The following is a 27,179-nucleotide window of genomic DNA, read 5'->3' on the forward strand; positions in this document are numbered from 1 at the left end:
ACACCGCAGACAGAGTTCTAGGTCTGTCTCCAGAGCAGGGCTGTCCAACCTTAGGTTGTTATTGAAACAACAGACAACATATTTTGATTCGCCATTTTAGTGAGAGCTCTGTGTTTACTAAAGCATTTATGCAAATTTCTGTGCTTGTAGGCAGCTTCATAAATCGCACTGCAGGCCGCATTTTGGACAGCCCTGCTCCATAGGACCAGGATTGGAATTTTTTCTTGACACCTGTTGCCTTGCTAAGGTGAGCACTGGGGTATGTAGTGAAGTGGGAGAAGTGTGTGGGTATAGGACATCGGGAAATTACAGTGATGGAAAAACCTAAAGGCATCAATAACATTTTTCAAAAGAAGCATGAGAAATCTGAGGTCACCTCACTGTACCTTTGAATGCCAAAACTAGTTTATATTTTATCTGATAAGCAATTGGAGAGCCCCTTTTTTCCAGGGCCCAACTCACAGGCCGCCTCTTCCACGAAGCCTCTCTTAAGTTCCCTCCTCTACACTCAGGCCAAAGGAATCTCTTTCACCTCCAATTTCTCATAGCACTAGCAGGATCTTTCAACTTCACCCCACATTGTTCTCAATTTCAACATGTCAAATCAGGAGGTCAGCAGGCCTATTTGGGGCAGCTCCAGTGCCTGGACATGGGACAAATTCAGGGCGGGTAAGCCTGTTCATAGGATCATTGAGATTCAGAGCTAAAAGGCCCAATGAGCCTAAAGCCCTCATTTACAGATGAAGTAAATGAAGCCCGAAGTGTTTTAATGAAGTATCCAAGGTCACACAAGTAGCAAGGGGCAGAACAGAAAATTCTGGGTACTAGTTAAAGAGTGTATGCATGTGCGTGTGCGTGTACGTGGGTGTGTTCGTACCTCCTCAGTGGAGGCTGAGTCCCGTCCCCTCATTTTGCACATGAGGAAAATGAGAATATTGACTTGCTCAGGGTCACACAGCTAGTAAAGCAAATCCTGAGGCAGGATTTGAACTCAGGGTCTTCTTGACTCCCAACTACAGAATTCTCCCTGATATGCCATCTCACTCACTGTATGTCATGTGGTCCAATGCCCTTATTTAACAGATGAAGAAACTGAGGTGGCCCAGGTAAGTTAAGTCATTTGCTCCAGGCAGTTACGTAGCAGGGTTGAGATTGGAACCTAGGTCCTCTAATACCAAATATCTTTTCTACTGCACCCCGATGCTCACAGCGGAGCAGGGTAACCACCTGATGAGGTATGCACAATCTTACCGCCATGAGTTGTAGGCACAGGGCTTATTCTGGAGAAATCTTTTCTTTATAAAGGAAAAATGGGTTCTATTACCCAGGCCGTATTTCTTTTGGTCTATGATGGTTTTAGGGAAGGCTTCCCCAAAGACAGAAATGGGTGAGGGGAGGAGATGAATCAATCATTGGGTATTTAAGGATTACTTGTACTGTGGCCAAGCAGTGAGAATCCTTTCAGGGACATTTTACTCTTGTAAATTTCCTAGGTAGGTCTAAATAATGGATATTAGACAAAGGAAATTGAATCTTCCTCCTTATTTTAGATTTTTAAGATTAAATGATTTTTTCCTTTTAACTAAAGGAACATGTTCCAAGCCAAGTAAGTAAAGTTTGAGTCTTTGGTTTTTTTTTTTTTTTTTCTGGGGGGTATTGAGGGGAAACAACTAACTACTGAGTACCCAGTTTCTATCACCTTCCTAAAACAATGGAGGAATGTTTCTTCCCCTTAGAAGTTTTTTGTGCGTGTGTGCATGTGCCTATTTTTCAACCAGACCAAACTAAAAACCAAATAAATGAACCATCTAATTCAGAGGGGACTCAGATGGGCTGTCTGGGTGACCCTGGGTAACTAACTAGGTTTCTCATCTGAAAAATGAGGGTTGGGTGACTTGCAAAATTCCTAACAGCTGGAAACATCAGCCAAGAAAATCAATAATTTTCTTGCATATTCATTCTCTGAAATTATTCTTTTAAATAGGCTCAAAACAAGCCTTCCTACCCAAAGATTAAACTTTTCTATCTTTGACACATTTGTCTCGGCTTTGTAACAGAGGCCAAAGTATTTAATTTAGTCTTCCAGAACTAAATATGTAAACTTCTGAAGTCAATGTCCCATCATGCTGATGTGGGCTCCAGGCATTAACAGGCTGGCAAGGAAGGAAGGGCTGTCACCCTAATTAGTAGCTTCCATTACAGCCTCCTTACCATCTCAAAGGCCATTAAATCACTGAAAACAGATGTCTGAATTACATTAGGGTCTTGCCAGTGCCTGGGAAAGTTGAGAAGTTTTAGAATTATCACACTCTTGACATTCCCAGACTTACAACCACCCATCCTCTGGGGCCAGTTTGTCTCTAAGAGACCCCCGAAATCTCTGGCTCCGGCTCGTTGTTGTTTTTTATTGTTCAGTCGTTTTCAGTCTTTCTCATTTGGGGTTTTCTTGGCAAAGATTGGGCATTTCCTTCTCCAGCTCATCTTACAGATGAGGAAACCGAGGCAAGCAGCGTGAAGTGACTTGTCCAGGGTCACACAGCTAGTGTCTAAGGCCACATTTGAACTCATATCTCTATGACTTCAGGCCCAGAGCTCTATCCATTATGCCATCTAGCTGCCCCTTGGCCATAGCACGGTGAGTCAAACAAGGGTAAGCTGTTTTGGCTTTTAATTTTCAGGCAGTGGTAGGTACACTGGAATGAATGAAGACCTGGATTCAAATCCTGACCTTGCTGCTACTTACTATCTGTGTATAGCCTCAGGCAAATCTCTTTTTCTTGGCCTCAGTTTCCTCATCTGTAAAACCAAGGGGTCAGGCTAGGTGTCCTCTGAGGTATGGTGCAGTTCATGCGACACCGTAGGTATTTAATCAGTGCTTACTGACTGACTGTCCTCGTCGCTCGAGATCAGTGACTAGGTGACCTCTGAGTTCCTTCCCAACTCGACACCTGTGATCGCTGAGTTTATGATCATTTCTCTTTTTTAATTTGCACTTTTCTGCTGAGCCCAGACCTCTTTCCATATGAATGTAACAGTGAGCCAAACTTCCAAACAGAGTCTGGCTACCCCCTTAGCATTTGGTGAAAAGTCTCCCTTGTGTTTTGCCTTCCGGATACAATCCCGAAGAATTGCTATGGCTCAAAAAGTTTGGGAAGTCTTGAGACTAGTCTCCATGCTGTGTCTAAGTCATATGCCATAGCCTTATCTTTCCAGCCTCTCCCTCCCTAGCTCCCTTAAACATAACACTCCAAATCCCAACTCATCCCTTTTCAACACCCACAGCATTATCTCCAGAAGAAAGTGAACTCCCCTGAGGGTAGGGAATGTTTTTTGCTTTTTTTTGTATCCCAAACCCTTCGCACAGTGCCTGGTACATAGTAAACTCTTTAATAAATGCTTGTTCACTGAGTGATTAACTGGAATGCACCTCCTCCTGTGGGAGTCCTTCTCTTCCTTTAAAACACGGCTCAGGAACCATCTTCTGCATGAAGCCTTTCCAGACCTGCCCCTCCCCCCCAACTGTTAGTGCCTTCCCACCTAAAATTGCAGATTTATTAGAATTTCATTAAGATTTTGGGACATCCTTAAGAATTATTAAAACTATTAAGATTTTTGAGACATCCTGTATTTGTATTTATTCGCTTTATATTTACGCTATCTGTGTGTGGGCGTGTGCACATGTGTGCGCGCATATGCGTAGGTACACAGTCTGTATAGAGTGTGTACAGAAGGTACCTATCTCCTCAGTTGGAACATAAGCTCCTCGAGGGCAGAGAATATTTTCTTTTCTTTTTTTATCCCCTAGTGACTGGCATACAGTAAACACTTAATATTTGTCGACTGACTGATTATCTGGGGGAGGGAGGGGAACTGAATAATAACAACTCCCATTTACAAAGGTCTATCAAGGGCTTTGCTTCCAAATACATTTTTTAAAAAAATGGAATCAATGTAAGTCTTAAAAAAAAAAAAAACTAACATGGCTGTGGAAAAATAACCCATTAGGTTTTGCTTCTGGGATGGTCCCTAAAAAGTTAGAGGCTAGAGAAAATGCTAGCTAAATTTAGAACTGTTGGAAAGCACAGTTAAAGAAAAAAACAAAACCAAGAGATCAGGTAAGCCTGGGGTGGTTCCAGGCCTCGTTCACTAAAACTACTTCAAGTGGATCAGAGGGTGGAGAGAGGGTGAGAGGCAGTAGAAGGCCTGTTACTGACAGCAGGGACCTTGAATTTGGAGCGTAGGGGCATGTGAAATCCCAAAGTCATCATCTCTACCTTGGAAACCCTAGCAGGGCAGAAGGGCCAGGAAGACAGTGGGTAGCAAGCAGCCTGGAGATATATCAGGTAAGGCTTTGAGCAGATAGCGGTTTCCTATTTGCAGATGCCCTGTGTTAAAGCTTTACTTGGCTTGGCACTAAATGACCAGCTTTTTATGAAAATCCCTGAGAACTCACTTCCTAATGTGTTGTAAAAACCAAAGTAATGGGAAACAGATGAAAATCCCCCCTTTCCCAGATCTATCCACCCTCCTTTTAACATTTCATCACAGCCACAGGGGCACTGACCTGCTTTGCCCATTCCCCCTTTCCTCAAAGGTCCTTCAGCCTGGCACCCAACTCTGAGATGAGGCCTGCTTAGCACCAGTGAAGTTCCCCACATTCAGACTGACAACGTTCTGAGCAGAGATGAGGGAATCAAAGTTAAAATCCAACCCATCGGCATCCATGAGTTCACTGCGAATGATGGATTCCATGTCACATTCCAAGCTCCCATTAAAAATATCCAGGTCCAAATCACTTGGGAATTTTTCGTGGCCCATGACTGGAAGGTTCACACTAGTGGAATACAAAGAGGACCCTGAGAGTGAGTCAGAAAGGGTTTGCATAGAATGGCTGACGGGTGACTGTTGCTGGTGTTTGGCTGACCCTAGGCTGTTGGTGTCACTCAAGCCCATGCTGTTGACGGCATTAGACAAGGCACGGTTACCACCGAGAGGACTCTGGTTCTGGTGCTGCTGGTGGAGGAGATTCTGATTGACCAAACTTCCCTGGTTGGACTGAGCAGCAAAGGACATCATCGGGTCATTGCGGAGCATGACGTTCCTCCGTGAATTCTGGGCAGACACGGCTGTGCTGGCCTGGGACATGAGTGGATCCGACTGAGTCATCATGACATCACTATGGCTCAGTGAGTCGGACGTCAGTAGGTCCTGGAGCGACTGGTTGCTGTAGTGAGACATGGAAGAGAAGGTGGCCGGCTTATTCTCTTGGATGGTCTGCATGGGAGACTGGCGTAGAGAGTTCAGAGAAGAGGGGCCAAACACAGCATTGTTCAGGCTGCCTGATGGAGAACCCAGACCTGAGCCCTTGGCGGTATATGGGAAGCTGGAACTCCTCTGCATGAGTCCTGATGGGGGCGACTGCTGGGAGGGTGGGAGTGTCATATTGTCCAAGAGGTCATCCATGAGGTTGTCCGTCAGTCCGTCATTTAAGTTCATCGTGCCTGCCATGTCGGTGAGCCGTGGGAGTTCCACGGTACACGGTTTGCTGACCGATGGGGACACGCTCGATGAGCTGCTATACAGCATGGGGGAAAGCGGCGCGTCGTCATCCTGGACATCATCTAGCTCAGTGGTCGCCAGGATGGGCGACAAGCGCCCGCTTATTGTGCTGGCGTTGGAGTTGGTTCGGGAGCGGAAGTCCGTCCATGCATCCAGCTCATCGCTACTTCGAGAGGTGGGGCTGCCTGGCCACTTGGAGATCTGGGAGGGACTATCTTCTGCAGCTTCCTGAGAAGCCTGCAGAGAAGCCTTTTTCTTAGCTGCTCGCCCCCTACTCTTGGTGTACTTGTTGCTGTTGTCCATGGAGACAGCTCTTCGCCGGGGGGCCTTTCCGCTTTTGCCCCCATCTGGGTTGATCATCCACCAAGAACTTTTCCCGGTCCCTTCATTTTGTACCCTTTTGAATCGACTGTGTAGGGACAAGTTGTGACGGATGGAGTTCTGTAAGAGGGAGAAAAAAAATCCACAAATTTTAGAAAAAAGTGTTCTACCTCTGCCTAAAAAAACCAAATCTATTTAAAGTCTAATTAAAACTAAGCATATTGGAATAAAATTAAATGTTACACATGGACAGAGTGAATTTGCCCCTTGCATTTTTTGGTGTCTAAAGTAGATATGCATCCTTTATTTCTAGCCATTAGGATCGGTAACACAGTCCTGTTAGCCTGTGGTTCCATTCCCTACATCCTCTCTTGCCAAAGACAGGCTCTTATCTCTACCTGGGACATTACTCCCAAACATATTAAGAGTGACAGAGAGATTTGCTTCAGTACTAAAAGGTGGGAGGTAGAAGAATGAATTCTACCCCACCCCCCACCCTACTCTTATCTTCCTCCTACTCCTCACTGTACCACAAAAAATACAAACCATAGCATCTGCCACGAAATAATCCACTCCATCTGGTAGATAAATACACCTGACAAGAATGACCTAGATTCTAGTCCCAGCTCCCTCACTGACTAACCCCCTGTGACCATGGGCAAGTCATTTAATCAGCCTCCACTCCCATTTCCCCATCTTCATTACAGCCATGATAATACCTGCCTCATACCTCCCTGACAGTGATGATGTAAGAATAATGCAGGATAATATATGGAAAGGTCTTTTGGCTCTTCAGAAGCCAGGCTCAAAATGAATTCAAGGGTTTATCGTTTTTTGTCATTACTGAGCTCGCTGGATGGATCCGGTGGGTGATGGCATACGCCCCAGCATGGATGGATCCTAATTTGCAAAAGGCTTCACAGGAAGCCTAAGAGAGAGAGAGAGGGAGAGAAAGGCTGGCATTCTCTCCATCAGGTCTTTGAGGCCGGCTGAATCAATGCAACTTAAAGATGAAATAGCACTTTGGCGCTCTATATTAAAAGAACAAATTTTAAAGTTATCCGAGTTTTAGAAAATTGGCAATCACCAACTGTATTTATGTAGATGATACAAATCCATGTGTTCCACCAGAATGTCTTTAAAAAACAGAGAGTCAACAGGATTTTACTATAAGCAAACAACTCCAAACATTTGAAGCATGTGCTCTCATGGAAGACAGGACCGCAGTGCTTGATGGGGCAACATAACCAAGAGCCATGAAGCCAGTACCTTTGGCATTTATACAACTGCCATAAAGAAGTGCTTTGAGATGAGAATATAGGCGACACGTGTGATGAATGGCTGAACAGTGAAACCAAGTTTGCCCAGAAGATTATACTCTACTGCCTTTTCTTCTTATATCTCTTAAAAGAATATTTTTTGCTAATGGCTTGAGAAATTATATTTCTTTAAAATGTAAAAAAAAAGTTTCCTATCAAAGAAACTAGGAATACCCAAGAAAACATAGATTAAAAACAACTGGGAGACAAAGGTAAAAAATAGTCCTGTTACAGGGTAGATGTTCTATCAAAATGGACACCAATTAAGCAGATACTTTACATAAAGGCTTTGAGCTTTATTAGGCAACAATGTGGGCTAAGAATATTCTCTAGATCCAACAGAGTCAGGCAGGCAGCAGGTCACCACCAAGACCTAAGCCAACCTTTCACTGCATTAAAGCATTTTAGAAATTTCCAGTCTCATCCATCTCTTTCACATTTAATGGGACTAGAGGTACCATTTGATGTACAAGACAGGAGTTTAAAATGACACCTACAACCAACAAGATTCTCTTTTGGGAAATTGAATGTCAACCAATAAGAAATAGGCTTGTTTTTCCTTTAAGGAAGACTCCTGGTACCTTGTGGCTGTCTAAGGTCTTTGATGTGGGTGTTTCTTCCATCCTTCATCCTTCTTATTCTATGAGACACTCATCTTCCCACAGACCCTTCATTGAGGATGCCCTCAATGTACTGGAGGTCGTTTACCATGCATGTCTTTTTCCATTTAGTGGGCAACCTTAAGAGGGCATTTTTTTTTTCCCATTTGGGATAGATTAGGGAAGGAGAGAATGTATCTTCAAGTTTTGCTAAATCCAAACCAACTATGAAAAGGTGGGGTTGGTCCCTTGAAGAATTTCCCAGCGTTAACAATCTTTTATCTTACATACACCTGTTTATGAGAGGCAGCTTGGTGGCCTCAGAACCAGGAATATGGGCTTAAGGCCTAACTTTGGCACACTCCCTATGCCCAGTGTATAGAGTGCCAAGCCTGGAGTCAGGAAGACTTATCTTCCTGAGTTCAAATCTGGCCTCAGATACGTACTAGCTGTGTGACCCTGGGTAAGTCACTTAACCCCTTTGCCTCAGTTTCCTCACCTGTAAAATGAATTAGCGAAGGAAACTGCAAACCACTCCAGCATCTTTGCCAAGAAAACCCCAACTGGGGCTACAAAGAGTTGGGCATGACTGAACCACTTTGACACACAGTGAGTGATTCTGGGCAAGTCACTTCTGGTGCCCCATGAAATTCTCTAAGACTGTAAATTGCAGAGCAGGTGACAACCTGTATTCACTGAGGAAGTTTCCTCACTAAGAGGACCCTAGGTTGATTTAAAAAAAATCAACCCAAAAAACACTGGTCTATACCCTCCACCCCAATATAGGTGAATATACTTATCAAACAGAACGATCATTTTGGTTTGAATTTGGAGATAGAGTAAAAGAAGTGTTTTTCCATCTAAGTTACTATCCAGAGGGGGTGTGGTACAAGAATTAGAACATTTCTGTCTAGAAAAGAAGACTTTTAAATTGTTTCTTTATATCTTACTTCCTGAGAGTAAGTATTTAAAAATAACTAGAAGTAAATCATGCTTTGCGCCACCTGACTACATTTTTACAAAATAGCCAGGGGGTTAATACTACTGGGTGCTGGGAGACAAATTTACTGTTCTTAAAAAAAAAAAAATCAACAAATTTTTTAAAAGAGGTTGTCTTTTTAAAAGAGTTGCCTTGAAAAGGTAAGCTCCTGGTTTCTACCTTCCTTCTATTATGCCACATGACTGTCCCAAGATATTCTTGCCCCTAGGAAAGTGGCCATTATAATACGCTAAAGAAGAGAGTCCGTCATTGATTGTTCTCAACAATTCTGATTCTCCTTGGATTCCAAAATGAAATCTAATTTATTAAATAGGTGACTTATTTCTGCATCCCAAGTCTGCAAGACTCATTTTGGAGGTTATTAGTGACAGAATACATTCCCCGAGGCGTCTCATTAAATTACCTAATAAGACCCAGACAGGTTTTTCCAGTAACATTAGTAAAACATAAGGCACGCATATATACGAACATACTCTGCCACTATCCCCCATCCCCACACACCCATATAGGAATAGATTTCCAGATACACAGACCTTCCAATGATACATCTCACACTCCACATGATGGAACATTTGTAAAATATCTAGAGTTGGAATATCGGTTGCTTTAAAAACTACCTCCTCATCTTCTACTATCATCATCTTGAAAAATGCCAAAATTAGCAGCTGTGATGTGTGTGCTGCCATTCTTTTTCCAAATGTGATGCTCTTGTTACCTGAGTTTAAATCCTGCCTCAGACATTTACTAGCTATGTGACCTCGGCAAGCCACTTAATTGCTCTCTGCCTCAGTTTACTCCTCAGTAAAATGGGGGAAATAAAGAGTATTCGCATTTCTCAGAGCTGTTATAAAGATAAAATGTGAGATACGTGTGAATTGCTTTGCAAATTTTAAAGTGTTCTGTAAATGTTAATCACTGTTACTAACGTTATTACTAGTTTTCCTGCTGAAACTTGGGGAAAAAAGCTTAGAATCACAGAACCTCAGATCTGGAAGAGACCTCAGATGATATCTAGTTGAACTTATATCTGACCAACAATCCCCACTATAAAATTCTCCCAAAGTGGTTATCCAACCATCCTAGAAAATCCCAATGAGGAGGAACCCTCTACCATTCATTGTCTTTTGGAAGACAGCTATCATGGTTACCAAATCCTCTCTTCCTGCCTTAACTTTTTTCTTCTCTAGGCTAAATATCTCCAGTCCTTTTTACTGATCATTGTGTATCCCCTGGTCTCCAGGCCCCTCCTCACCACCTTGGTTATTTTATCCTAGAAACACTCCAACTTGTCTTCATTCTTCCTAAAACGTGGTGCACAGAATGGAATCTTGTACTGTAAGTAAATATGTTCTAATCTGGATCAAGTAAAACGGAATTGATCATCTTCTGAACCCTGTATCTCCCTTCTGATGTTACTAGGTTTTTTTGGTCTGCCAACTTCCAAGTCCACCAACTCCCTTTTCCCCCAATCTAGCTATAGATCATGTACGTTATACTTAATGAAGTTGATTGTGTGAACCAAACGTACAACTTTAAAGTTATTCCCACTGGATTTCATCTTGCTAAATGCTCCAAATCACTTGTGAGAGAAATGCAAAGTAGAACAACTCTCAAGTTTTCACACCTAGCAAAATGGCAAAAATGACAAAAAGCTGGGAATAGTTAATCTTAGAGGGGTTATGGAAAGGCACATTAATGCTCTGCTGGGGAGTCTCTGAATTGGTCCTATCTTTCTCAAAAGCAATTTGGAATTATGTGAATAAAGTAGTCAGAATGTAAAGTAGTCAGAATGCCCACATCCTTTGACCCAGATATTCCACTTCTAGGTATATACCCCAAGAAGGTCAGTGATACAAAGAAATGCCCCTACATACACCAAAATATTTAGAGCAGCGCTTTTTGTAGCAGAAAAGAATTGGAAACAAAGAAGATGCCTATCTATTGGGAAATGGCTAAAGAAGTTTTGGTGCATGAACATAATGGAATAATACTGGGCTCTAAGAAAGAAGGAACATGATATATACAGAGAAGCATGGGAAGATTTATATAAACTGATGCACAGTGAAGAAGGCAGAACCAAGGAAACAATAGAACATTTTCAATAATGTAAATGAAAAGAACTGCAACAAAGTGATCAAAAATGAATGCTGTGAAAATAAAATGACCCAGGTTGGTCCCAAAGAGAACACACTTCCTTTCACTTCTCTTTGGGGAGGCTGGGGTTAGGGGTAGGGGGAAGAAAATGGGAGGAATTATGGGTGTGGAACACTATGGAAAACATCGGATTTTCTCAAGCATGTTAGTTTTGATGAACTTTTTTTTCCTTTTAAAAACTGATTTAATTATAAGGAATGTCTCTCTTGGAGGGATGAAGGGAGCAAGGGGAAAAGGAACAAGCGTTTATTAGGCACCTGCTATCTGCCAAGCACCGTGCAAAGCTCTGGGAAATGTAGGTGACAGATCCTAATTTTGTTTTCCCATGTATTAATACTTTACAGCTTTGCATTATCTTCAAAATTTGGTAAGCAATATCTTTATGAGACTTCATCTATGATACTGATAAAACTTTGGAATTGCACAGGGCCAAGCATTGATCTTGAAGCATCCCATTAGAGACTTCCCCCTAAGGTGACAGACACCAAACCACTGCAACTCTTCTTTGGGTCTGATCATTCCCCTAATTCCATATCTATTATCATCTAACCTATACTGTTCTACTTGGTCCACAAGGACAGCATGAGAGACTTTGTCAAAAGCTTTGCTGAAATCTAATCATATGATGTCTATGGCATTCCTCTGACCTATCAGGCTAATAACCCTGTCAAAAAGGTAATGAAGTTAGACTGGCATGACTTGCTTTTGATGAAACCATGCTGGCTTTTCCAGATCACTGCTTTCCTTTCTGAATGCTCACCATTCATTTCCTTAATAACGTGTTCTAGAATTTTGCTAGGAGTAGAAGTCAAGACAAGTGTAAAGACCACACCTTTCCCTCCTTTCAAAAATTGGGACATTTGCCCTTGTCCAAACAACAAGCATTTATTAAGTACCTATTATATGTCAGGCCCTTTTCTATGTGCTAGGGATACTATAACAGAAAAAAAAATAGTTCTTGTCCTCACTGAGCTTACATTCTATTGGACAGGAAACAATACACAAGCATGTGTCTAGGTGCACACACACACACACACACACACACAAATACGTTTAGTCATTTTTCAGTTATACCTGACTTTTCGTGAATCCATTTGGGGTTTTCTTGGCAGAGACAATGGAGTGGTTTGCAGTTTCTTTCTCCAGCTCATTTTACAAATGAGGAAACTGAAGCAAACAAGGTTAAGTGACTTGCCCAGGGTCACACAACTAGCAAGTCTCCGAGCCCAGATTTGAACTCAGGGAGATGAGTCTTCCTGACTCCAGGGTAACACCGGTGTGTGTGTGTGTGTGTGCACGCTTACATACACACACACACAAAAAGTACAAGATAATTTCTTTAGGGGGAGAAATTAGAAATCGAAAGAAAGGTCTTATGTGGGAGGTATTACTTGAGGGAAACCAATCTTTCATCTAATCCAATCCTCTCCCCTCTTTTATGGATGAGTAAACTAAAGCCTAGGGAGGTGGAATGATTCATTAAGTTCACATGGACTACACATGGCAGATCCGGGATAGACATTTCATTTACTGTCTTTGCATTGCCAGCACCTAGCCCAGGGCCTGACACACAGTAGGTGCTAAACCCCAGTTTTCTGATTCAAAACCCGGCACTCTTTCCAGGACATGATTTTATGTCTGTTGCCAAAGGACTAGCCTGGCTAAGTTTGGAGAGGCTTATCCTAGAACGTTAGCTACCAGATTCTGACAAGTCACCCAACAGAAAGAACCCCTCTGGGAAGGGTACAGCATCACAAATATACTGTTTTTCTGCACTTGGGAAAAGACTGCATGACACCTCCTCCCCTCTACCCACTGCACACCCAGCCACTTCAGACAGATGGGAGAGAAATCATAAAATGCGTAATCCACATTATGTATTCCCCATAGTGGCAGGAATAAAGAGCCCTGGACTTGAAGTCAGGAGGAGCTCAATTCAAATCCTACCTCAGACACAGACTCACTAGCTGTGTGACCCTGGGCAAGGCACTTGACCTCTTTCTGCCTCTATTTCCTTATCTATAAAATAGGGATTATAATAGCATCCACCTGCCAGGGTTGTTGAGATAACATGTGAAGAATTGTGTAAACTTTAACTATGTTATATAAATGCTATGTCTGAAGAGAAGACAAAGGTATGTATTCTTGTGACCTCTTTTGATGCTGTTGTTTTAATATTATTTTTTAAAAATTTTATTAATTATATTTTTAAAATTTACTTTTATGAATGAATTCAAACGGAAGCTATCTCTATGGCTACCCAGAACCCATGAGCATTAATCAGTAAAAGGACTGGTAAATTTGTGTCCGGGATGACTCCACTGGAGAGCAATATTAGCATAACCTCACCTAGCACTTCGCTCTGTCAAGGGGGCAGTGGAATTAAGGAATTAACAGTTCCCATTCACAAAGGCTACATTATGTAAAAACCACAGGCCAGAGTTTCCCTAGCTCAGCACTCCTCGAAGGAATTAGCATAAAAATGACTGTACTTAACTAGAACCAGCTCATTATTTTCTAGGACATACTGAAAATAATTTTCTACCTGCAACACAGGTTATTGACTCTGTGTTCCCAATCAATTCTGAAGTGAAGGCATATGGTCTAGAAATATCTAAAGCGACCCTGTGGAAGCCACCTAACAACTTCTTAAGGGCCTGTTTCCTTATCTGTCATTTGGGGGGTGGGAGGTGTCGGACTGGATGACCTCCGAAGTCCTTTAAATCTACGATCCAAAGAAATTAGCTCTTGAAGAAAAGATATTAACTGACATACATTTTGCACTCTAAGGTTTGTAAAGCACTTTGTATGTATTATCTCATTTAATCCTGACAACAAACCTATTATTATCTACATTTTACAGATGGTGAAAGAAGGAAAAAAAATGAAACTGAGAGCCGTTAATTGACTTGTCCAAGACCACACAGCTGGTAAGTGTTTTAAGCAGGATTTCAACTGCCTTCCTAGTAATTCCAAGTCTAGCATTCCACCCACTGCACTACCCGGCCACTTCAGATAGATGGTAGAGAAATCATTAAATCGGTAATCCACACTATGTATTAAAACTGAGAATCTGCTCTCTCTCTCAAACTGTATCTATTTTCAATCTACACACAGACATACATATTATTTACTGTGTAAGGTCCTATACAAAACTAGAGCTGAAGAAATTTTGACTTGAAAAAACTTCAAACTTTTGACGAGTGCTTTATTGGCACTGGTACCGGTCAGGGGCAACTGGATGAACTCTCCATTCTTCTTCATCTTATAAATGCAAGAATCCCCCAACTCCTCCTCCTCCTCCTCCTCTCCATGTCTGTTTCAGCCTCTTCCAAACTGTGTTTACCTTGTGAAGCCTGTCCATTAACCCAGACACCAGCTGCAAAGGCTTCCAATGCAAAACAGAGACTTTTTTGTCTAGAAGCAACATGTGGTATCAATTTATCATTCTCAGCCACAGCAACAAGGAATCCACTCACTTTAAAAATAAAAAGGGAGTTGTGTAACTTTACTCTTAAGAGCCCCCTCCCTTCCAATTTTTTTTTCGAAACGGGGAGGGTGTAGCAGGGAGGGAAGATCAACAAAATGAGTTGCAGCTGGCAATTCCTGAGCCCCTTTACACGTTTGTCTGTTTGCAGGTCACCATTTAGTACAAGTGACTCTGCTGCGTCTTTGGCACTCAGGCCTGTTTCCAGAAGACAGCCTAAGAAACACAGTCCCTCCCCCTCCTCCTCCATTCACCCCTCCCCCATTTATGCACGTGGTCATTTCCAAGCTCCAGTATTTCAACTATCTTTCTGCTAGACTTGTGGTCACTGATAATGCAAAATGAGACAGCAAGTGTCTTAATTCTATATTTGCATCTGCTGAAGAAGGGAAGATAAGAGTCACATGGGTATTAGGGTGTGTACCACAGTGCAGAAAATGTAAAGTTACACCTTCTGCAGGGAAACAGAGAGAGTGGAAAAGAAATTTTTTAAAATGAAAAGCTTTGGCCCTTAAAGAAAAAAAAAGACATAAGAAGGTGATTCTTCCCTGTATACCCCTTCTTTGCAGAGCTGGGGGACTGTGGGTTTGGAGCATTTTACGAAATGTCAGGCTTTTTCTATCAGAAAAAGCTGTTGGTTAGTTCTTCAGAACTGCCACAGTGCCTATCCCATAGCAGGCACTTAATTAATGTTTACTGATTTATGATTGATGGAAGAACAAGAATGTAGTGGACAGAGAGATAGCCTGTCTGAAACCTGGTCTCTGACCCATACTGGCTGTGACCCTGGGCAATTCACTTCATCTCTCATGCCTCAAAGAATCAGAAGGGATGCCCATCACTTGGGGAATGGCTGAACAAGTTGTGTGGTATTTAGGTGCTCTAAGAAATGATGAGCAGGATGATTTCAGAAAAACCTGGGAAGACTTATATGAACTGATGCGAAGTGAAGTGAGCAGAACCACGAGAACACTACACATAGTAACAGCAACATTGTAACAATGATCAAAGGTGAATGACAGCTATTCTCAGCAGTACAACAAATCCAAGACCATTCCAAAGGACTTATGACAAATAATGCCATCCATATATCCAGAGAAAAAACTGACAGAGGCTGAAATGTAGATCAAAGCCTCATTTTTTAAAACTTTCCTTATTTTTCTTCTTTTGTTTTTTGGTCTGTGTTCTCTTCTGCAACATGGCTAATATGGAAATATATTTTGCATGACTACAAATGTATAATCTATATCAAAGTGACTGCTTCCTCAAGGAGGGGAGAGGGTAGGGAGAGAATTTGAAACTCAAAAATTATATAAAAATGAAAGTTAAAAATTATTCTTAGATGTAATTTGAGAAAAATGAAAATAAAAACATTCTTAAAAAAAAAAGAAAGTTAAAAGAAACCCCCAAACTCATGCCTCTAGGTAACCCTCCAAAATTATAAATTGCAGAGGAGCTGACCTGTATGGGTCAAGGGAGTTTCATCATCTGGGAACTTCTTATACCAATGAATCACAAATCTAGTTCTTAATCCTATTATAAGGGATGGCTCCTCTTGGGAGTGCATCAGATAGCTTGTACCCTCAAACCGGAGAAATGAATTTGTCATCATTAGTCTCTCATCAACGATCCTCCAATGGGGAGGAGAAATATAGGTGATGCAAAAACAAAGGATTATCAATAAAAACTCTTACAACAGAATGACAGATAGGTATAATCCAACCTCCAGGGCAAGACTCTGGAGACAGAAAAGAACTTCTGCTTTAAACTTCTAAGATTGAATGTTATTCTAGCAGGGAAACCCTGGGCAGAACCGGAGGCAGGAAGACCTGAGCTGAAACTGTGCCTTTGACACTCACTAGCTAGCTGTATGACTCTATGCAAATTATTTAATCTCTCTGAGCCTCAAATGTAAAGTGAAGATAATCATACCTGTAGCATTTAAGAAGCTGGTAAAATATGTTGGGTGCTTTGCAAAGCTTAAAGCACTATACTAATGTATCCACATATTATATATAATATGTATTATAGACAATATATTATATACTTATATATCACTATTATTATTATTATGGCAGTGATGGTGGTCCTTAAGGTTCCCATATTTAAGGTTGTAAGGACAGGTACTGACTAGTAAGAAAAAAAGGCCATTGCACAAATACAAAAGTGAAATGGAGAACTGAGGCAATTATCCAGATAAGACACAAATTGACTTTTACTAGAAAAATTCAGTTGAACCAAAAGTATTTCTAGTATTCATATGTCACAACAAAATAAAAGACAGTTTTTGTCCTCAAAGAGTTTATGCTCTTCTGGGGATGGGAATGGGGATGGGGGGGAAGGAAAACAGGTACAAGTAAGTAATTGCAAAATCCTATTAATTAATCCCTTGCCTTCCTGGTGCCCACCTGAAAAGAGAAGCAGGAAGGTTATCATCACTCTCAAACATTTCTAGTTTCTAGGTTTGGGTTGTGATGCCTCATTCTTTTAATTTTATTTATAAGATGTTCTAAGACATGAAAAGCACTTAACACATCTTATTCACTCTGATCCCCATGACAACCTTGTGAGTTAGCCATTCTTATCACCTTCATTTTCCAGATGAGGAAACTCAGGCTAAGAGGTTCGGTGACCTACCTGGAGGGGGGGGGGTCACACAGTCTAAGGCAGGATTTGAATTCAGGGACTTCCTGACTGTGGATACAGCTCTATGTAACGAACTGCCTCATTTGAGTTCAAACTCAGAGAACTTTAAAGCTCAGAGCCTTGAGATCATCTAGTTCAACCTCCTGCTTGTAAAGATGAGGCTTTGAGAGGTCTAATACTTACTCGAGGTCACATAGCTAATTTAAACATCCTTAAAACATTGCCCCCCAAAAAGCCATGCCCCCCCCCCACCATCAACAACTATAATTTGACTAGAGATGAACTTCCCGGATCCTGACACTCCATCAGCACACTGCCTTCTGGACTTCAGCTTGAAATAATTTAGAAGCAGGTTCAAAGGATCACATTTTGAAGTAGCGAAGGAAAGACCATATGCATTTATTAAGCACCTACTATGTGCCAGGCACTATGCTAAGCGCTATTACAACTATTAACACTCCAGTATTATCATCCCCATTTTACAGTTGAGGAAATGAGGCAAACACAGGTTAAGTGACTTGCCCAGGGTCACACAACTAGTAAGCATCTGAGGCCAGATTTGAACTCAGGAAGATAAGTCTTCCTGACTCCAGGCCCAGTGCTCTATCCTCTGTTCCACCTACTAGCTAAATAGGTTGAAACCTGTGCCGGTGAATGTATGGATGCCTGATATAATGGAAAAACAAGCCCATATGACTTAAATAAAAATCCAAATGAATCCAGCCTTTGTTGTGAAATCAAAGGCGATCTGCTGAGAGCAGAGCTGCCAGACGAGTCCTATTCTGAATCTTTCCTAAAACATTAAAAGTTTAAACCCTTAAAGTGTTGGGGGGGGGGGGTTGAGGAGAGGGATGATGTGCTGAAAATAAATACTGTCAGGGACTTGGCTGAATGCATCGAATTTCCAGTTAGAAGCAAGATTTCCAGTTAATTTGCAGACAACAAGCCCCTGCCCACAAAGATCTTTAATAACTAACATTTGGTTCAAGTTTTCATTGAATAGACAAGTGACAGATCCGGCTCACTCATAAGGGAGAATGAATAAATACCTACGTAAATACATTTGGGACCTGAATGATACAATGGGACTCAAGAAGCAACAAATGTGAGGCCTTTCGGGCATGTGTACTTGTATGAGTGCTGGGTGAGTGTGTAGGTTGGGTGGAGCTGTCACCATATATATATCCACGAACGAGTTTCCCTCCCCTTCCCCCTTTCCAAATGGAAAGAAGAAGTGGAGTGGGTAAGAAAGACCTCTTAAATAGCATGAAAACAGATGGCTATCACAGGATCGAGTCATTTTTGCTGGGGTGTTCTATGTGTGTGTTTTTAAATTCAGTCTTTTTTTCTTTTCCCCAACCTCTTTCCCCAGCTGTTTCTGTTCTTGGAGGGCAAGAGAGAACATTCCATTCCTCAAAGCCAAACCTGCACTTCCGTCATACGAGGAACATTCAAAACTCTGCTTTGGCAACACTCTGCCCACACCCACTCCCCCAACTCTCACCAAACTCCCCTCTTCTACTCCCCAAAGTCTTTTGTCCTTGTCCCCATCTTTTTTTTTGTTATTCAGTTGTTTCCAGTTGTGTGACTCTTCATTACCCCATTTGGGGTTTTCTTGGCAAAGATACCGGAGTCCCTTGCATTTCCTTCTCCAGCTCATTTTACAGATAAGGAAACTGAGGCAAGCAGGATAAAGTGACCTGTCCAGGGTCACACAGCTATGAAGTGTCTGAGGCCATATTTGAACTCAGGTCTTCCTGACTCCAGGCCCAATGCTCTATTGGCTACGCCACCTAGCTGCCCTCTCTACCACTTACTCAACCCCATAACTTTTTTTTATTCTTTTTGACTGAACAACTGGACACTCCTTCTTAGTCAATACCAATAATAGGGCACTGGAAATAATGCTGGCTCTGAATTCTGAGGGCCTGGTTTTCATTCTCAGGTATGCTTCAAAATCCCAGACTTTGCCCCTTTGGCAAGGTCACTCTCTGTGCCTCATTTTCTTTATCTGTAAAACAAGCAGTTTAATCTAGATGGTCTCAGAAGTCTCCTTCTACCTCTCTATATGATCTTATGAAGATATAGTACCATCATATCTAAGTACGTCACATACTTTTATTACAAACAGAATTTCCACTCTGATCAAACAAAAGTTGGATGCCCTCTTGTGAAATTTCATGGGTTTGAGGGAAAAGAAGGGAACATGCATTAATCAACCCAAGAATCTAACTTTCTCATTAGTGTGATTTTTTTAAAAAAAATTTCCTTTAAGATTTTTATTTTATTTTTTTCCAATTACATGTGAAAACAATTTCTAACATTTGTTTTTTAAAATTTTGAGCTCTAAATTCTGCCCCACCCTTGAGAAGGCAAGCAATTTGATATAGATTATACACATGAAGTCATCATACAAAACATATTTCCATATTAGCCATGTTGCAAAAGAAAACCTGGACCAAAAAACAAATAAGAAAAATTTAAAAAGTATGCTCTGATCTGCGTTGAGACTCCATCAGCTCTTTCTCTGGAGGTGGACAGTGTTTCTTTCTTATTAATGTGGAAGGCACCACCATTTTCTCCCTTACCCAAGACTCCATCAGCTCTGTCTCTGGAGGTGGATAGCAGTTCTTCCTTATTAATGTGGAAGGCACAACCATTTTCCCAATCACCCAGGCTTATATCCTCCACTCCTCATGTTCTCTCCATCCCAATATCCAAGGCCTGTTGATTTTGCCTTCATAACGTCTCTACCATATGCCTCATTCTCTCTTCTAGTATTATCACCATACTGGTGCAGACCATCATCATCTCACACCTGTCCTACTGCAATAGTTTTGTCTCCCTGCCTCATGTTTCTCCCCTCTCCAATCCATCCTCAATTCAGCTGTCAAATCAATGTCCTTAAAGATCACTAAAAACAAAAACCAAAGAAACATGTTTTACCCTTGCCTGTAATTTCACTCTTATAGGGAGCTGCCAGTGAGGAAACTCGCTCTACTAGCACAGATTGGTTCTTAAAGAATTTTCCACGGGTACTGAGAGGTTAATTAATTTGCCTATTTTCACCCAGCCAGTCTGTGCCAGAGGCCAAACTTGAATCCAGGCCTTCTTGATTCTGAGGAATATTACACCACCATGCCTTTCTTGTTAGTTAGAAATAAGCAGTCAGTCAATTCCTGGATTAGCCACAGTAATGAAAGGAAAAGGCAGAAGAGAGGTAGATAATATAAACAATACTTCAATCCCCAGCCCCTTCAAGTTTTTCTTTTCAAATATTTATTTTAGAGTTTTGGAACATAGTCAAGCAAATCCTACCCCAACCCCAACTCCACCCTATTGCTGAAAACTGGGCCCTGGGCATGACCCATATACAAATAATCCAGCTGGAGAATCATGAGTGTGAGTACTGTCCATAAAGGTTCAAATATAAACTTTCCATTTACCCAAATCCAACTTCTGTAACAGCATACAAAGATAGGACAGTCAGGCGTATAAGCATTAGTGGGTGCAACGTCGGAGAGAAGCTTCGTATCTTGGGTGGTCTCCTTGGGTGGTGGTGGTGCACAGGATGCTACTCTGAAAAGAAGTCTTTCCTGTATATCTGACAATAAATAATGTCATCACTGAACTGCTTCTCCCCAAGATTTTTGCAAAGGAGAGGTTGATGAAGGCTCTTCATTGGTCCAAATGGAACTGAATATTATGAATGGAACTGAACCGAATATTGTAAAATCCAGAATTAGGGAAGGAGGCTGAGTACTTTGGCCGTTTCAGAGTTGGATGGATTTAAAGGTTGATGAGAGGCGGGCAGCATAGCAAGATGCAGCGAAAGAACGCTGGACATGGAGTCGGTAGAGGACTAGGTTAAGATTCCACGTCAGACATTGGCTGTGTGACCATGGGTTCACAGGAACAAAGATTTTCGAGCTGGCTCTTTCTTTCTTAAGAGGTCATTTGGTACAACTGTTTTATTTTACAGATGAGGACAGTGAGGACCAGAAAGAGGATGACTTGCCCCAAGTTATATGGGTAATAAAAAGCAGTTAGGACCTGAACCCAGGACTTCTAACTCTAAATCTGGTGAGCTCTTCACTGTACCACTCTCCAAGGCCGTTAACCTCTTCCAGCCTGTTTCCTCATCAGTAAAATGTGGAAAATACACACAATACCTTCTTCACAGCACTACTAGAAGGATCAGATGAGATAATAATGTAAAGTTCTTTACAAAATGCTATAAATGTGAGCTAAGGGCAGCTAGGTGGGCCTGGAGTCAGGAAGAACTGACTTCAAATCTGACCTCAGACACTTACTAGCTGTGAGACCCTGGGCAAGTCACAAGTCTGTTTAACTCGGTTTCCTCATTTGTAAAATGAGCTGCAGAAGGAAATGGCAAACCACTGCAGTTCTCTGCCAGGAAAACCCCAAAAGGGGTCATGAAGAGTCAGACATGACTGCCAATGACTAATGCAAGCTGGTATTAGTGGTCTCACCCTTTAATATTCCTTTTGAATTACATGACAACTTAAAAAATAAATTATCACCAGTCTAAAAATTACATCTGAGGTCTTCTGTAAAGAGGCCACAGGAAAATAAAATGCAAAATAATATTTATTACTTCACATAACATTTGTTAAGGGCCTAGTATGTGCAAAGCCTTAAACTAGTTCTGGGGAGACTGGAATACTTCTAGAGTGAATCATGACACAATGATTTACCTTCAAGAAACTAACCATCTAGTAAAGAGGCTAAGCCAAGTCCACAAAAGCCAGTAATACAAATTATAATAAAGCCAGTGCAAAGGAGACAGCACATAAAGAGACCTGTGCTTCAAGGAAATCACTTATAAAGAAGTGAAAAGGGGAATTTGAGGCCTTAGAGGAAAGAAAGGATGTCAACGTGTGTGTGTGTGTGTGTGTGTGTGTGTGTGTGTGTGTGTGTGTGTGTGTGTGTTGGGGCCGGGGAGGATAGGAGGAAGACTACTGACCATACCAGGTATGGGAGAAGTGTAAGCAAAGGTATGAAGGGATAAGAAGATAGAATATTGTGTGGTCTTCAGTTTGTATACCACGTAAGCGGAAAGGCCTCCCTAAATCCATCCAGGTTATACCAGTGACTCACTGGTTACTCTGGGAAGATAGTTGCCTCTCTAAGATCCCAGCACATCTTCAAACACATAATCCCCAGGAACAGATTCAAAACCACTCCACGTTCTGGGCAAATTGGGAAATAAAAATCTCTATTCATATGCATTCAAGAAAACTACAGAGTAATGTTTTTGAGTACAAGCTGAGTTGATAAGTATCCCAGTGTCTGTATTTGTTAGATATTACATCTGATGAACATTTTAGCAATAGGAAATGAAAGGGGAAGGAAGGGAGAAGAGAAGGAGGGAATAAAAAAGGAAAGGAAGAAGAGAAGGAAGGAAAAAGAATGGAAGGAAGGAGGGAAAAAAGCAAAGAGGGAAAGAGGAAGGAAGAGGAAGGAAGGAAGAGGAAGGAAGGCGGGAAAGAAGGAAAGAAGAAAGGCAGGAAGGCAGGAAGGGAGGGAGGCAAGGTTCTAAAACACTGTTCAAACTATGCTTATATTTTAACTTTTTATTGTAATAAAAGAGACATTTTGCCTCTGGTCCTAGTTAACTGTATGTGGCCTTGGGCAAGTCATAACCTCCCTGGATATCTCAGTTTCCTCACTGTAAAATGAGTAGGTTGGACTAGCTGGCCTCTGAGGTCCCTTCAAACTCTCAATTTATGATCCCACGATTAGGCAAATTCAAATAGGACTTGCTTTGCATGCCCTGGCCTGATGTGGGATATCAAGTTCACTTCTGAAGATTAACATGGCAGTAGGAGAAGCAAATTGCTTGTTATTTATTCTTGGGCTATCCTACAAGGTCCACCTCCTATCTGGAGGCTTGCCTTTGTTGGTAGAGCTAACCTGTGCCTGCACATCAACGGCCCAATCCACTCTACCCCTTGCCAGTGCTTGCAGGCCTGGGCAGGCTTCACAGTGGCTGGAAGAGAGCTAGAAAATGTGAGGAGAGAGGCTTTTAGGCGAATATTGCCTTTGTCCTGGACCATTCTCTTATGAAGCTTAATCTGAACTAGAGATGCTGCTCTGTACTATTTAAAATATGTAATTAGTTTATGATTGAGCCAGGAGAGATTAGCAGCTTCAAAACTATTTGAGTTTTTAAAATATAATGCATTTCAGCCTGCCAACCAACAATGCATTCAGAATCCTTCTGTTTAACCTCCACCAAACTCAGGGTGGATGTGAAACGTGGCTTTTTTTTTTTCCTTTTTCTTTCTGGCCCCTAAATTTCTTCTTTTTGCTCTTTTATTTTCAGCGCTAGGAATCACTGACTTAATGTAACTATACTGTGGGGATGGAGCCAGAGGTACCGAGTGGGTGAATGAAAGAGTTTGAAAGCTTGATTTCTAAAGTTCAGGAAAACTGCTTCCCTCCCTTTAAGCTCATGAATCTTCTGGCTTTAACATTACAGACCAGCACAGTATTTCCAGCTCTTTAGACATTTTCGCTTTGGAACTTGCCACTCCCCAACCCATTCCATACACACGTCTTTTTGGGGGGAGATTGGGGGGGGGGGAGGGAAGGGAGTTGTTATTTCAAGAGCAACACATTTTCCTCATTGCTCCTCTGAAGTAGGTCCCAATGTGTGGGGATAGATTCTTTTCGACTCAGTCCAATTTATACAGCCGTACATAAGCACACACCCTGGAAAGACTGGGAAGGACAGAGGGGCATTTTTTGGTTAAATGGGAAAGATGGAAAAAATCCGTGCCAATACTTACAAAAGGGGCAATGGTACATGCTTTCGGAAACTGGCCATCTTTTGTACTTCAGTTTCAGCTAAAGTAAAAATCTGAGCAAAAACAGCATTGGGAACTCAATTCAACAAATATTTATTAAGCACCAACTGTGTGCCAGACATTGGGATAGGCGGCGGGATTACCAAGACAAAAACCAAACAGTATCTATCCCTCTACCTTACCTTCTAGGAGGGGGAGGGGACAGAATCTACCCTGATAAGTAAATACAAGGAAACCTGAGGAGGGAGAGCAGCGACAAGTACAAGACAGATATGGCACCAGACTCGATGTTAGGAAGACCTAGATTCAAATCCTGCCTCAGACAGTTACTAGCTGCCTGACTCTGGGCAAATGACTTAAGTGCTTTGTGACTATGCCTCAGTTGCCTTATCTGTAAAAATAAGGAGGTTAGACTCTCTGGCCCTTCTAACTTTAAGTCTATGATCTTATGATTAATAACAGCCAACATTTTCATAGTGCTTTATAATTTAGAATTATGGCATTATCTCATTTGACCCTCACAACAAACTAACTCTGTGAGTCAGGTACCACTATTCTCCCCATTTTTAAGGTGAGGAAACTGAAGTTCTGAATTTAAATGTCTTGCCAAGTATTTGTCAGATGAAGACTTCTTGACCCCAGGCACCCCTGACTCCCAATCCAGCAATGCATCCATTAGACCTCACTACCTGAGGTGTCATGGAGGAAGGAGCCTCAGAACTAAGCCTGGAAGATAGTCAACTGGATTAAAAACAACAGCAACAAAGGGGGAAAACATTCAGTAAGTGACTGAGGAAGTCCAAGGATTAAAAAAAAACAAAAACGCTGTATACACCTTCAAGTCATGGAGACTCAGACCTTTGCTTGGGTCTAGTTCTTCTCTCTTTCCTTCACTCTGATTCCTCTTACTGTTCCATGATACACTTTAGGGGCGGCTTCTCTCCTATACAGACTCACTTGGGTCTGTATTACACAAGATGGGTTTCTACCTTTTTTTTTTTTTTTTTTGGCTTAAAACCACAGAACGGAAAAGCATTAAATTCCTGCTGATAGAGAAAGATGACACCTGTTAAACAAGAGGTGAATCATCCATTTTGTTCTTCAAGGTGGGGGTATAATTTAAAGGCAAACAGACCACTACCAGTTCCACTGCCTGCAAGTCTCAGTAAAGGAACCACATTGGAAGGCATATTTTCCTGACCATAGCATCTAAACATTCACCCCAATAGTCATCCTTAGAGCCACTAAGACATCTTGAGGGCTAGCTTAAAAGCAAGCCCGTCATCCAAATGTGCAAGCCCTCATCACACTCCATTAGCACCACACCCTGACACCAAATCCTAACAGAAGAGAGATGAATGGCAGTTTCATATTCCAAGTTTGAACCTGCATAGAAGAAACATTTCTTTTAGAGACAGTATCAGAAAAGTAGTATTTGTAGTGTCCTTGCGTTGGGCTCTTAAACATTAATATGTTAAGGATCTGGGACTCCACAGGTGTGGGGAATCTCTCCCATTATCACTGATTCTGTCCCCACCCCTGTGTAGGGTTTGTTTTTGAGAATTTCTGCGGCTGAAATTTATTACCTTTAAGTTTGAATTTCTCTCTGTCTCTCTCCTTGGTGACTGATTCTTAGATGGTGGACAACACAGTAACATCATGATTTTTAGAGCTGAAGGGGTTCTCTGATGTCATCTGGTTTTCCAAGTAAGGAAAATGATGCTATGAGGTTAAGTGATTTGTCAAAGGTCACCAGGAGCCAGAACTTGAAACCAGCCTCTCTGACTCCAAATCCAACATTCTTTCCACAGTTACTATGCTGCCTTCACCTGCAAGTTGCCAAGCCCGTACCCCAAATGAAGCTTTTCAAGCTTGGTAGGAACCAAGCTGTCAGAATTTCCAGTCCACTGATAGGGTCTTTGAGAACTCAGGTTTACCTCCATGCCATGGTGAGATATCAGAGCAGGATAAGAGTGGAAATGCTGGTATCTTATTTTACACTCCAGTGCTGTGTACAGTGCTTGGCACATACCAAGTGCTTAATAAATACTTTCTGACTGCCTGACTTTGGATAGGATGAATTAAAACTAGACCTTGGAGGTTATTTTGTCCAACACCCCCTATTTACACATAAGAAAAAAAAGAGACCTGGAGAAGCAGGTGAATTCAATTTCCTAATTCAGGTATGAAGGAGCAGAACTGAGAGTTGATCTAAAATCCAACAGTCTTTCCATGATACTACATTGTCCTTCCCAAGGCTTAAAAGTGCTGAGGCAGTTGAACTAGAAACATGACTCAAGTAATCTTGCACTAATACAAGATTTCCTCTTTAGGGGCCAAACCTCACCGCCAATGACTCAGCCTTAATAAAGCTGACCCATTAGAAGAATATTTGCTACCTACAGTATTTACTGTCGCTAATATCATCAACCAGAGCCATCCTAAATGACCACCTTCAATGTTAGGAGTCTGGGGAAGCCGTGGCACTGGTGAAGCTTTTGAATCATTGCCAATCCTTGGTCCTTCCTATCCTCTCAATAAACAGAGGACATATGGAAAAAAGAATAAGATGGTTTGGTTCAATATGTCAAGTTCAAAAACTGAAGAGCAGACAAGGATAAACACCCAAGTAGTTGACTTGAAAAGCTAAATACACACAAGTCAACCCAGGAAAGTACTGAAGTACAGAATACAGGAAGAAACCAATTGGAATAAGGCCCTCCTGCTCACAAGGGCTCTTTTCAGAATAAAGGGAACCAGAATATGCTCTAGAGTAACAGGAAAATGACACTCCACCATCATGAAATTCTGAAACAGAGGCCTTCTCAATACTAGTGTGGTGTTAAGGAATGGGTACCACCCTTATGTGAACACCAGACTTCCTCAGCTATGCTGTGTGTGTGTGTGTGTGTGTGTGTGTGTGTGTGTGTGTGTGTGTGTGTGTAGTGAAATCTTTTTATTACTAGATTGTTTCTATATGACGTTTATTTCTATATACATCTTCTTTTCCCCTCCCTTATTCAAGATTTCAAAAGGAAGGGAGGTGGGGGTAGGGAGTGGGGGGAAGGCATCTCAGCAAAACAGCACAATAGTCAGCACAAACATCAACCATGTTTGATAGTATATACAATATTCCATACCCATAGTTCCCCACTTCTGCAAAGAACAAGAGTTTCTCAACACTACTTCAGGGCTAATGTTGGTCATTATAATTATAGAGCATTCAGGTGTTGGGTTTTTTTTGGGGGGTGGTACTTTCCA

At 41.7% G+C, this 27,179-nt stretch overlaps 1 protein-coding gene across 1 annotated transcript in view; it reads right to left on the bottom strand.

Moving 5' to 3' along the window:
* Positions 1 to 27,179, bottom strand: part of FOXO3 (forkhead box O3) — a 163,110-nt gene that overhangs the window by 24,662 nt on the left and 111,269 nt on the right. Inside the window, exon 2 of the mRNA XM_036766595.1 lies at positions 4,565 to 6,000. Within this exon, the coding sequence (XP_036622490.1) occupies positions 4,600 to 6,000 (1,401 nt within the window). The 3' untranslated portion in view covers positions 4,565 to 4,599. The remainder of the gene's footprint in view (positions 1 to 4,564; positions 6,001 to 27,179) is intronic.

The sequence above is a fragment of the Trichosurus vulpecula genome, chromosome 7 (assembly GCF_011100635.1).
Source record: "Trichosurus vulpecula isolate mTriVul1 chromosome 7, mTriVul1.pri, whole genome shotgun sequence".
In the NCBI taxonomy this organism is placed as follows: Eukaryota; Metazoa; Chordata; class Mammalia; order Diprotodontia; family Phalangeridae; genus Trichosurus; species Trichosurus vulpecula.